This window comes from Pantherophis guttatus, chromosome 1 (genome assembly GCF_059756535.1).
Source record: "Pantherophis guttatus breed Tessera chromosome 1, ASM5975653v1, whole genome shotgun sequence".
NCBI lineage: Eukaryota > Metazoa > Chordata > Lepidosauria > Squamata > Colubridae > Pantherophis > Pantherophis guttatus.
In genome coordinates this window covers 23731353-23744354 of record NC_142063.1, presented here as the reverse complement: position 1 = coordinate 23744354, position 13002 = coordinate 23731353, and the positions used below count along the sequence as shown (strand labels likewise).

The 13002-nt window shown below is 46.2% G+C and overlaps 2 protein-coding genes and 1 long non-coding RNA gene across 5 annotated transcripts in view; 2 read left to right on the top strand and 1 right to left on the bottom strand.

Moving 5' to 3' along the window:
- The window catches only part of LRFN5 (leucine rich repeat and fibronectin type III domain containing 5), a 122655-nt gene extending 116199 nt beyond the window's left edge, over nucleotides 1–6456 (bottom strand). The window contains exon 1 of one of the 3 annotated variants that reach the window (XM_034437510.3): nucleotides 5487–6456. The gene's annotated coding sequence lies outside the window, so the exon portion shown is untranslated. The remainder of the gene's footprint in view (nucleotides 1–5486) is intronic. The other 2 variants (XM_034437511.3, XM_034437512.3) reach the window with 2 other exon arrangements.
- On the top strand, nucleotides 5053–10284 carry LOC117677380 (uncharacterized). The gene is made up of 2 exons (XR_015734427.1): nucleotides 5053–5597; nucleotides 7211–10284. It is a non-coding gene; the product is annotated as an uncharacterized LOC117677380 (long non-coding RNA).
- On the top strand, nucleotides 5645–10284 carry LOC148116357 (uncharacterized). Its single transcript, XM_087894909.1, has 2 exons — nucleotides 5645–6463; nucleotides 6593–10284. The coding sequence occupies exon 1, from the start codon at nucleotides 5950–5952 to the stop codon at nucleotides 6421–6423; it is 474 nt and encodes a 157-aa protein (XP_087751035.1). The 5' UTR covers nucleotides 5645–5949; the 3' UTR covers nucleotides 6424–6463; nucleotides 6593–10284.
- Nucleotides 10285–13002: the final 2718 nt, after the last annotated feature.

Here is a 13002-nt window from a genome sequence, read left to right as displayed (position 1 = left end):
CTGGGGGGCTGCAACTATTGTCAATCCATGTCAGATGCCAAGCGCCTGAATTTTGATCACGTGACTGTGGGGGATGCTGCAACACTGATAAGTGGAAAGACCAATCATATGTCCCTTTTATCATGCAACTTTGAACCGTCACTAAATGAATGGTTGTAAATCAAGGATTACCTGCATCCTTCCCAGCCACTATCTTGACTTCAGAATTGCCATAAATTCAGGATAGCATCAGTGAAATACAGAAGCTACCTCTTTTCTCTTGAATGAACGATGGCTTGTTCCTGGAATAAATGCCTCCTTCTATATCACAAATCTCAGAGATCCATCAACCAACAGAGCACCATTAAATGGGACACCTGCTTGGTCCCACTAGGTTCTTTCTTAATTACTCTCAAGAATTTCCCTGCTTTCATTTGTAAAAAAGAAAATATTGGCTGAGTGCCAGCTGTCTTGCCAGCTGCATCACTGTCCATTTTGGACAGTTTTCAAGCAACCATGTTACCCATGATTATAACTATGTCTGACAAGATTTTAATCCTTCAAAATCTGTGCAGATTTAAACTGCGGGATATTTTTCCGTTCCATACCATTATCTATTTCCACCTGCTAACATCACAGTTGAATTTCCCTGAAACATTCTTCCCACAAATGCCAAGTAGATTTGGCTCAAAAATATTTAGGAAATCTTCCAGCTAATAATGCATTGTGCTTCCCTCCCCACTCCATCCCAGAAATTGTTTCTCAGAGCTTCATTCTTTTCAGAAAATTATGGGGTGGATGGGGAATGAACCCTCTCACATTCCTGCTACAGATGAAAAACTAAATAACGTTTAATCTCAGAACTGTCCAACTTGCCCAATATGGTATTTGAAGTTAGTGTTCATTTTTTATTCTATCTATAATAAATTCATGAACTGGAACATTTTCTGATTAGAAATAAGCGTTAGAAAAGGGGGGGGTGTTGAAGTAGCATTCCATTTCTAAACCGTGGATTGACCTGGATAATCAGGTCTTCTGCCGTATGCAAAAGCTCTTGATTTGGAAATCAGGCATCTCACCGAGGCAGAGAAATACATTTCACACAAAACACATCTAGGCATAGGCCCATTTCTGAAAGATAACACCCCTCCTCATAACAGATTCCAGACAACCTACAAACATCAAGGATAAGCCAGACCGTGACATTCATTCATAATACAGCTTATTTCTTTGGTCACAGCATGTTATGTGAGCAGAGGAGCCATGTTTTCTTAAGACAGGCTTAAAACTAAGCATGTTATAGGAATCCAGGCATTTAATTTTAACCATTCTCTACCAAGGCTACAGAGAAAAGAGGCTTGCAAACCAGGCAAGAATTTGAACTGGCCCAAGGTTCTCTAGCACTTCCTGGGGAATGCAGACTCTGAAGAGGAAAGTACCCAATGCCTGAATATCTCTTGTCCAATTCCCATGTCCATATCCAGCACAGTCTTGTTAACAAAGGAAAGCAAGGATGGGTATGTATGGAAGGGTTGTAGAAACATCTTCAAGCTATAGAGGTTTTCAGAGGTTGAAGTTAAGTGGCAGGTGACAACACCTAGCAAAAGCTAGGGTTCAACACCCTATCAGAATATCCCAAGGGTGAAGATAGATTATTAGATAGATAGATAAATAGATAGATAGATAGATAGATGGATGGATGGATGGATGGATGGATGGATGGATGCATGCATGCCAGAAGGTCACACTGGCAAACCACTTCCAGAGTATGGCCTTCAACATGACTGTCACATGGTCCCAAGGAACCAAGCTGCACTTCAATGAGGCTTTAATTTAAATCAACTTGCCTTTAGTATTTGTCAGAAGGATGCAGGGGAAAAAAAATCTGTGTTGGTGGAGTATCATTTCTCTTCCCAATCTATCAAATTGGGCACTACAATTGCTCATGTGTGACTCAAATTGCAGGAGAGAAAATCAGAAGTTTAGAAAATTGCCTACTTTCAATTATGCATGCACACAAGCACTCTCACTCTCTCTCTCTCTCTCACACACACACACACACACACACACTTCATTTTGTCACATCTTGCCTAAATTCTTTTGTTCTTGTATTTGAGGCTTTTACAGTTAGGTTGCCTATTGCAATTGCAGAGGCAAGAAGCGAGTCATACCTTGTAAATCCTGTTGCTTCCATCTAAAATGTTACCCAATTCAGGCCCAAGGGCATCTAAGTCATAGGAAGCACAGGCTGCAAAAAAAATGGTCCTTGTTCTAACCCACAGTACCTTGAGACAAATCACTTGTTGGAAGTCAACTCTTTTCCCATGCTTTTCTAAAAGAAAGGGAACACTTTTTCCAATAAGATCCTCATATTCAGAAATAAAATCAATATCTGTTTCCTTGGAAAATGGCAGTATTTTCAGCAGGAATTAGTAGTTAATTTCAGACCTTATTGAAAACAAAGACAATAAGCTGTCTTCACCCCCAAATATTTCCAAGCAACTAAACCCAGGACAGATCTGCAACATCAATCACTCTTTCCTTTGCGATTGAAGCAAGTCAGAGGTGGGTCACCTTGAAAAGCCTGGCTTGCAGCAACCTGCTCATTTCTGTCACATCTGAGCCAAAGGCCTTCCATGCAGTGGAATGTGAAGCCCTCAAATACAGGTAGTCCTCGATTTACGACCACAATCGGGCCCAAAATTTCTGCTGTTAAGCAAATTTGGCTCCATTTAATGACCTTTCTTGCCACAACTGTTAAGTGAATCGCAGCAATGCTAAGTTAGTAACATGGTTGTTAAGTGAATCTGCTTTCCCCGTTGACTTTGCTTGTCGGAAGTTTGCAAAAGGTGATCGCATGACCCCAGGAGCCTGCAACCATCATAAATACGAACCAGTTGCCAAGCGCCCGAATTTTGATCATGTGACCATGGGGATGGTGCAAGGGTCATAAGTGTGAAAAACAATCATAAGTCAGTTCTGTCATAAGTCACTGCTGTTCTAACTTCAAATAGTCACTAAACGAACTGTTGTAAGTCAAGGACTACCTTTGCCACTCATGAAGCTGTGCAGTTTACTGACCATCCCTGCATCCTGGGCTCAGGCCCAACACGGCCTTCTAATCACAAAGCTCTGCTAATCATTTTCAGAGCAGAATATCTACTGTGATCCCATCCCAAAGATGTTCCTATAAAAACAGCCCTATTACCAAATCCTCAGACAGAATAAATATTGATCTCCAGAGAAGAGAGCTATTATATCTATAAAGGTCACTACGGCCCTGTGTCTCATCTATAAAAATGAACATATAGACTCCTCTTTTGAAGTTTTCCTTGGTTATACAAGATTTTAGATTTTTTCTTTTGCAGCTACTTGGAACCTCCTCAAATAAAAACAGCTGTAAGGTGTGTACCATCTACTATATCACCCGTATTCAATACAGCCTTATAAGGAAAGCCAACATGTTTATGACAATTCTGCAAATGGAAAGCAAGATAACCAGGGTTCACAGAAATGTTATTCAGTTTATGACAGAGGTAGTCATTGAACGAAACTCTTTTCTGATCTACCCAGTTTGAGCAAAGCTACCCCTTTATATTTACATTAGCAAAGCCATGCCAAAACTTGAATCTGCTGGACGGATGAAATAAACTGTCTTAGAAAGGGAGGTGCCTGACACAGGACAAGCTGAATAGAGACCAATATCAGAAAGAAAGCAGGGTCAAACAATGCACCTTCCCCTCCAAGATGAACTAGAATGGAGCAGGCTGTTTTCAAAGTTGAACATAATGTCCAAAGTCACAAAGAACCAACAGTAGCACCAATCAAAGCCAAAGATGTTTCACTTAGCTTGGAAAAAGCTCCAACTTGCCCTCTGCTTTCTTCCACATCTCAATCCCATTAAAGCAGCCCTCTCCAAAGGAAGCAGATCCCATCTCAGCCTTCCGCTCTGGAGAGATCCCCACAATCATTCTTGCCCACCCTGCCTAGTCTGCCCCTTTCATTTCCCAGCTGCACATACCAAAGGCCCAGAATCCAAGTGAGTGGATAATTTTAAAAAAAAAATACTCCCTATACAAGGGAAATCCTAAAGTATCTTAAAGAATAACCTAGAATATTATGAAAAACAGGAGAAAAGCACTTTAATAAAACCCCCAGGTCACAGATGGACATGCAGGGCTGTAGTAAAAATATTGTTCAAAGGTGGGCCAAGCTGAAAGATCAAACACCCCAATGGACTGCAACTTCCTACTGGACTCTCCTCTTCTTTCTCTGGGCCCAAAAGGCAGATTTCCCCTTCCCCTCTCCTTTCAGGGCCACCCCCATTCCTTGTCCCTGCACTTTGGCTCTTGGCCTCCCAGATGCCCTGCCTGGATCAGAGTCTACACCTCTTTCCTGCTCTCCCACCTGGGGATCCACTTGCCTTCCTCGCCAGGTCTTTCATTGGTCTTTCATTGGTCTTTCATTGGGCTCAAGGCAACCCCCTTGAGAACTTTCTGCTGCCAAAGCTTTGCAAAAGCATGGGGGGGGGGGGGGAGGGACCCGAGGGAGCCTAGGCTAACCGAACCCCAGGAGAGTTGAAGGGCCGAGGGGACAGCCATCCAATAGCGAGGCTCTATACACCCACACCCATCCTGGCTGGGGGGAAAAAAATCTACGCAGGCAAAAAAGGAAAGCGAGGCGGGGTCCCCACGAAAAGGGGGTGGTGAAGTGACCCGGGGGGCGTCCAACAAAACCCCCATGCAGCAGCTCCGACTGCCTGGCAAAACGGTTACACACACACACAGGCGAATCCAAAGGCCTTCGTGCCCCGGATTTGCGCGCTAGAGGCAGGGAGAGAGTGAGCAAAAAAATAAAATAAAATAAAAAAATAAAAGCGGGTTTTATGTGCTTGCCCTCCGTGGGGACTCCCCGTCTAAAGCGCCGGCACAGCCATCCACTCCAAAGCCGGCCCTGGAGCTCCCCCAGTCTGCCAAAGCCGAAGTAGCAAGAAAACTCCAGAACCGTTTAAAGAGGGGGGGGAGGAGAGAGGGGGGGTGCGGGACCTTCCCGCCCCCCCCTCCCCACCTCCATGTAGACGGCGCGGGGAGGGGTTTGTCCACCAAAGGCTCCCTTCGCCTCTTTTACCGGGCCAAGAAATAACAGGGCAAGACGGCTGAATGTCGGCGATGGCGACACTTTCTCGCCCGTCTTTTCTGCCGGCGGCCCGGTAGGGAAAAACCGCTTAAGACGCAGCGGCCACACCTGGCGGGGCCGGGGACGCCTCTCGCTCCCCCGACGCGTTTTAGGAGGACGGGATGGAAAACCGCCTCGCTTCCTTTCTCACCTCCACTCCCATCGCGCCAAAAAAAAAAGACGCCACCTTGGAAGATCCCCTCCCCGGAGCCTTTCCGCACCTCTCGCCGCTCCGCCGACCCAGCCCAGTCCAACCCAGCCCAGCCCTCCCGCCGGCAGTTGCGCGGGGGCTGCAATGCAGAAAGCAAAAGGAAGCCTTCGCCGGCACTTACCTGCTGCCTCCCGGGGAATCCGACCGCCCGGGGAGCTCCTTCTCCCACGGCCGCCTTCCACGTCCCTGCTCCAGTGCTTCGCTTAGCAGCAGCAACCGCCGCATCCTAGAGGTAAGAGGCGCCGGTCAGCAATGTTCGGGTCGGGCCCGAAGCGCCCGGCTCGGTTCGAGCGCTCAAACCGCGTCGCCGGCCCCATGGAAAGCTTCGGGGGCGGCGGCGGCGGGAAGTGAATCTGGCCGGGCGTGACCTTGCCCCACACCCGTCGGTGCTTTCTCCGCTCGCCCGGTTGCATCCAATCCCGCCGCGCTCACACACGAACACGGTGCCCGCCCGCCCGCCCGCCCGCTCTCTCTCTTCCCCGGCCGCCGATCGGAGCTCCGCCGCGGAGTTCGAGCGCCTCCACCACCTCCCTCCTAGCTGCCGCCGTTCACATCGCCGTCACGAGCGGCACAGGAGGAGCGCGATGGAGTCGGAGCCTCGGCCAGGCGCTGCTTTAACGAAGGCGGAGGCAGCAGCGGCGGCGGCAGTAACGCAGCAACGCCCGGACGCTCCCCGACCGTGTCTGGGCTTCTCCGACGCCCCTCGGTTGAGGTTCGCAGCCCGCCGCAGCCAGCTCCATCCCCGGCTTTGCGGCCGCTGGTGCGAGAGCCAGAAAAGAAGGCTGCCGCTGCCGCCTGACCGAAAGCCGCTCGCCTCGCTGCCGCATGAAGCTTTCCCGCGGCGGCGCCGGCGCCGGCGACTCCTCCGCAGTCAGAAGCGCGCTCGAGTGGCGGAGACTGGAAGCGTCCAGCGCCGCCCGCCGGGGAAGGGCGGGATATCGAGGGGCGGGCAGGCGGAGGAGCGCCCGCCTGTTTGGGCCGGCCCTCGCTCCGCCTGGCCTCAAATAAAAACACCCGTGCCGGGCAGACGCGCCGCCACTTGGCGACAAGCGCCTTAGCTGGACGCGCCGAAGCGGCGCCCGGACACCAATGACGCCGGTGGGTGGGTGGCGGTGGGGGGAAATGAGGAAGGGGGGGGAGAGAATGAGGAGCAGGAGGGTGGGGATGATGGTGGCGGCAAGTAACCGGCCGGCTCGCGCTCCTACTTTCCTCTTCCGTCTCTGCCAGGCCGCTTCAGGGAAACTTTGCCTCACGTCCGCCCGGGAAGAGACCGCGTGAACCATTCCTGCGCTTGCCGGCTCGCTTTGAGGCTGCTTCGAATGGGACCGCCGCTTGACGTTTGGGGCTCCAGAAAGGGAACTCACGAGAGGAAAGCGCGCCTGCTTCGGAGGGAGGGAGGGGAGTGGAGGGGAAGGAGCGACTTCTGCTGGGACGCTGCTGCTGGAGAGTCAGGCCCCTCAGCGTTGATTTGGCCTGGAATCGTTTCCCCTCCTTCTTCAGCCGTAGGACGGAAGACGCTTGCTGCCCTCCCCCTCCCTCCCCCACGAGCTCGAAGGGCGCCGGGGATACGAGCTCCGCTTTTCCCAAGCCTCACTCGTGCTGCCCGGGAGCGGGCAGGTGGAAGCGCCCAGCGGCACGTCGAAGTTTCCGCGGGCAAAAGTGCGGAGAAGGCGGCGGCAGCAGCTACCTTTTGGGGTCGCCTGTCGGGGTCGGCCGCCAATTTACTGGTTGTTTTGTCTCATTAGGGATAGAGAGAGAAAGTGACAGTTTTATATACAAAGGGAGGGGAGGGGAGAAAAACTACCAAATAACACTCTTTTGACTGTGGCTTTGTTGGTTTTGTAGCTCTGCCGGCCTGAAATGAGATGGGACTTCTGGTTTGATGGACAGGAGACCCAGCGAGGAGACGAAGGATCCTGGGTCTCAACTGAAAAATCCATTCCTGCACAACTCCAGTGGCGGCCTAGCTACTTCTCTTCTTCCACCTGCATATAAGGATATAACAAAGCATTACCTATCCTGAAGAACAATACTACTTTTTACTTAATGTTACTTATGAAATTCACCTGGTAGAAGATTGAATTCTTGCGGGAAGGGATTCTTGTGGTCTCTTCCAGCTTGAGATGCTTTGAAGGCTCTTTAATCACTATAAAAGCACCAAGGTCACTTTGCCAGTTGCATTCCTCAGTATAGCTGTAACAAAAAACAGAAGAAGCAAACAGAATGAAGAGGGGGAAAAAAATCAAAAAGGCAGGATTGTGGGCTTCTCTTGGGGCCAGTTTGTGGATTAAGCCACCTGGTTTGAAGTGGCTGCCAGTTTCTCTGCAAGAAATTAAAAGGATCCTCTTCTTAGCAAGAGAGGCTGGCAGCTTTTCTTCTGATAGTCTGTCCCTGTTCCACAAGGTCAGGTCTTTTTGTGCTGATGGCTGTGAAACATTTAGGAGTTGAAGATTGATTAGAGGGCACCAGCGTGAACTATAAATCCCCGCACACCGGCTGGACAGGCCATCATTGCAATTAAATCAATAGCTTCTTATTCAACACTACCCATTTGGGGTGATTTTTGTGCTGGCTTTGCTAATGCAGATGATAGCCTAGTTGGCACGGTTGGTCATGTGAGTAATCTCTGGGAAGTAGAGTTGTTCCAAACTGAATAAGAGTCAGGCTGACATCTCTGCAAAAAGCAAACATGAGTTTTGGCTGCCTCAGTAGAATTATAATTCCACCTTGCTCTGCAATGGTCAGAAAGGAGCCTATAAATATTACACTGTCAAGACAATTGGGCCACTGAGGACAATCAGAGAACTGGAAACAAAGGCCTGTGCCAGGAATAGGCTAATTTTATTAGAGTTTCCACATTGACAACAAATTTTGAAAATTGACAGCAATGTATAACAATAATATAAAGCCTAATGTTGGCTTAATGCAGAGGTCTTCAAACTTGGCAGCTTTAAGACTTGGGGACTTCAACTCCCAGAATTCTGGGAGTTGGAAGTCCACAAGTCTTAAAGCTGCCAAGTTTGAAGACCTCTGGCTTAATGTCATTTTAAAATGCAGAGGGAGAAAAACCTAATTCCAGAGAAGAGAAACAAAAATTCTTGATCCTTCACAAAGAATGGCATGTCCAATCTACTATGGCCCCTGCCTTGGTTCTCCAAAAGCTTACACATAGGCATCAAAATGTCAAAAGAACTAGAAGAGATCTTTTGAGTTCACCTAATCTAATTCTTTTTTTCAGTATAGAATCCATAATGGCTTCTCTGGTAGACGACCATCCTTTGTTGTTTGAAGTTTTCTAGTGAAAAGAACACATGACATCGTTGCACTGGAGGACAACTCGAATGTGTCCAGCTTTTAGTTTTAATCCAGTGGTTCTACACTTCGGGGCAATAAAGAATTAAATATATTCATTCTTCTGTGTTGAAGTCTTAAAAACCACAACCATATCTCCTATCTGTCTATGGGGATTCTCAATCACCCAGGTCGTGGTTGTCCCAAAGGTGCTTTTTCAAGAGGCAACTGGACTTTCTGGTTTTTTCTCTGAAGACATTTCGCGTCTCATCCAAGAAGCTTCTTCAGCTCTGACTAAATCCTTCCGTTCCCCACCATCCAGTCAGAGCTTCTTGGATGAGAAGTGAAACGTCTTCAAAAGAAAACCAGAAAGTCCAGTTGCCTCTTGAAAAAGCATCTTTGGGACATATCTCCTATCGGTTCTCCCTTCAGTAGGTTAAACATACCCTGACTCTTTAGGTGGTCCTCCTGAGGCTTGGTCACCAGACTCTCTCCCATCTTAGCGGCTCTTCTTTGAATTTGCTATAATTTGTCAGTGTACATTTTTAACACTGGTTGTCAGAAATGGATATATTTCTAATTGATTCTGACAAGGGCAGAGTAAAGTAGAATAATTAGCAATTCCTATGATCTGGAGTCTAATGCTTTTGTTAGTGCACTCCAACAATGTATGTGTATGTGTGAATATATATCTACTCTGCTTTTTTGTTGTTAGCTGTGAAGTCATGTCCGACCCATTGCGACCCCATGGACAATCTTCCTCCAGGCCTTCCTGTCCTCTTCCATCCTCTGGAGTCCATTTAAGATCATGCCTACTGCTTCAGTGACTCCATCCAGCCACCTCATTCTCTGTCGTCCCCTTCTTCTTTTGCCCTCAATCTTCCCCAGCATTAGGCTCTTCTCCAGTGAGTCCTTCCTTCTCATTAGGTAGCCAAAGTATTTGAGTTTCATCTTCAGGATGAAACACTGCTTTTAGATCTTACAAATTCACACTGTCCTGTTTAATTTCTCTCAATTTCCCTTTTTTGTGTGGATTGTTTGTAACTGTGCCTTCAGTATCTCCTTTCATAGGATTTTCCATCCTTCAGGAATGTTTTTCTGCTTCAGGATTTGAAGCTAATGGAGCCAAGTCCAGTCTACCGTCTGTTGGAATTCTTCTCAATTGCTCCTCCTCTGGATATCACACTTCTGAGGATAACATTGGGTGGGTTTTTATTGATACTTTCTTTTTTGGGTTTGATGATTTCTTGAACACCACCCAGAAGGCATGCTCTCTGAGTTGGGCAGCCAAATAAAGGCTCTAAATTAATATAAATAAATAGCCACCATCACTTTTCCCCAAGGTGCCAGTCACCCTCATTTCTTCAATCAATTCCTGTTGATGATTAGATCCAGGCTAGCAGAACCCCTTGTCCTTTCTTCCACCTTCCTACAAATGAAGTTGTCAGTAAGAACAGGCAAGATTTATTTGTACTCTGTCTCAAGATTTCTAGCTGATATCAAGGTAATTGAAATTCTCCATTATCACTATTGTGTGTCTCTCTTAAGTTTTGGTCATGTGATTCAAGAAAACCTCATCAGTATCTTTTGCCCACCTGGGTAATCTGTAATAAACTCCCACAATGGTATCACTTTTGTATCTCTTTTTATTCTTACCCAAATACTTCTGACAGTTTTTCCAAGTTCTAAGGAGGTATTAATAGAATAGGGTACATATATCTTGTAGAAAAGATGAGAAAAGGGAAACAATATGACCTATATTGCAGTGTTTACCAATCTTGACAACTTTAAAATGGGTGGACTCTAGTGAAATCCAATTTTTTTTACTACCGGTTCTGTGGGCATGGGAAGCATGGGCATGGGAAGGATACTGCAAAATCTCCATTCCCACCCCACTCGAGGGGAAGGATACTGCAAAATCCCCATTTCCTCCTCACTCCTAGGGGAAGGATATTGTAAAATCTCCATTCCCACCCCACTCTGGGGCCAGCCAGAGGTGGTATTTGCTGGTTCTCAGAACCGCTCAAAATTTCCGCTACTGGTTCTCCAGAACCTGCTGGATTTCACCCCTGGGTGGACTTTAACCCCCAGAATTCTGCCTGGGAAGAATTGAACTACACTGACATATTGTATTGAGTCTCCTAAACTGGGCTCAGCAATAGATCACTGGTCTCCCAATGCTTCACACTTGGCAGAAGATTCTTAGACAGGACTCACATAAACTGCAGATAAGACTGAAGCCTACATGCACAAGAGTTGATCGTCGAACAGAATGCCAAGGTATCAGGGACTTTTATTCACAAGCCTTACCGTGCAAACTTGTGTAACAGCCACATGTTGGACAAACATGGTGCAGCAAACGGCCTGTTTAAAGTGAGCCGTCACCTAAATTCATTTAGTTTTGACCTCCTCTGATACCATGAGAATCATATTGCTCTGCTGTGAATACAGTCGTCTTCTACTGTACAGGATTGTTGGAAGGGCTGAAGCTCTTTGAACAGCTGAAAACAGTGCATTAGGATTGTGCAGAGATTTGGATTCAAATTACAAAATGCATTCCTGAGTTTGCATTGACAGAGACATTGTTAGAAAGCTGAAAACTAACATTCCTGACACTGTGGGTCAATGCAGGGGACAATTGCTTGAGCTCAGGAAAAGTTGCAGCTAATTTAAGGAGTTCCTAGAGGCTGCTGCATGAATCACATTTTCTCCTTTGGTTCTCTATAAAGCCCACAGTTTAGAAAAATGACTAGCTACTATATGAAATGTCTGGGAAATTAGCCTTCTATTCTTTATTATTAATTAAATATAAATTTAATGGATTTATTAAATTTATATGCTGCCCATCTCTTTATGGCCATAACTGCTGATGGCTGAAGTTACCTTTCATAAATAGTCTGCTCTTCAATCCTCAGAGAACATGAGAAAGTAACCAGCATCACACACAGCCAGGTTAGGATGGTAGACTAGGATGGTAGATTACTAGATTGGACACTCTCAGCCATACAAGTTCACTGATTTCAAACTAGTCTATCTTTAGTCCAACATACTTCACAGAGTAGTTGTACAGGAAAAAATGGAGAAGAGAGCGTTGTCCTAAACTCAGCAAGCCAAAGCAAGAGATAAATATAATAGTGAATGAAAAAACAAGAAAAAAAGAAAAAGGTTTTTTCAAAGAAAAAACAAAATCCAGTTGCCTCCTGAAAAAGCACCTTTGAGACAACCATGACCTGGATGACTGAGAATCTCTACAGACTTTTAGCTGTACAATTTGGGATGAACATCCTTTGAATGGTGTGGGAGTAGGAATGGATTTCCAGAGGGGAGAAAATGCAGACCACAGGAACCAGGAGCACTACTCAGGTGACCCTGAAGACACAGATAAACCTCCAAGTGCTTCAATGACCCTCTAAAGGATGCAAATGACCAGCTGTCTTCAACGAATATAAATCCTTCCATTCTCCACTATCCTGTCAGAGCTGAAGAAGCTTCTTTGATGAGAAGCAAAACGTCTTCAAAGGAAAAACAAGAAAGTCCAGTTGCTTCCTGAAAAAGCACTTTTGGGACAACCCTGACCTGGATGACTGAGAATCTCTACAGACTTTTATAATAGTGAATGAAAAGCAGCTGTTTACAAGGTCACAGAAATGAAACGGGATGGAGGGATTGAGCAGGCAGGATTTCTCTCTTACCTGAATGTCCCAAATGCTGTGAACCTCTGGAGAGGCAGAAACAATGAATAGCATTCACTTAGATGGGTATTTAAAATCCAGATAAGGTGGTTTACAATTGCACATTGAAAGCTAATATGAACTAATCGAAGAAGCACTTTCTTTTTTGAGCTGACAAAAATCTCTCCCTGCTTACATGAGATCATAACCCAAGGTTTGCAGTTGAAAACAATGGAGAACTGCCAGTCTAGGGGATTTTTTAAGCAAATCATGACAAATGTAGAAATGTGCAGAAATGCTAGCAATTCTAGTTTTGTGAAAAGGGAAAGAGACATGTACTTAGGAATGGACCAAAAGCAGCAGGTTGAGGCACTCAGTTACAGGCCAGTTAAGCAAGTCTTGAGTGCTTAACATTTATCTATGCTCAGCTGTTAACTAAAGAGGGCTTATACTGATTGACTGGTAGTTCCTTGCAAGCATTGTAGACTGGCAGACAGATAAACCTAAACGTGCTTATAATAACGTTCAAATAGACCTGGAAAAGTTAAGCCAGTCCAGATCAATCCTAGATGCGTTTTCAACTTGATTAAGAAAGGTTGGCAAACAGAAAAGCTGGTTGTCTGAAAATGCCCTGTGCAGTGATAGGAAAGTAATCTTCTTCCTGTCTTTAATTTG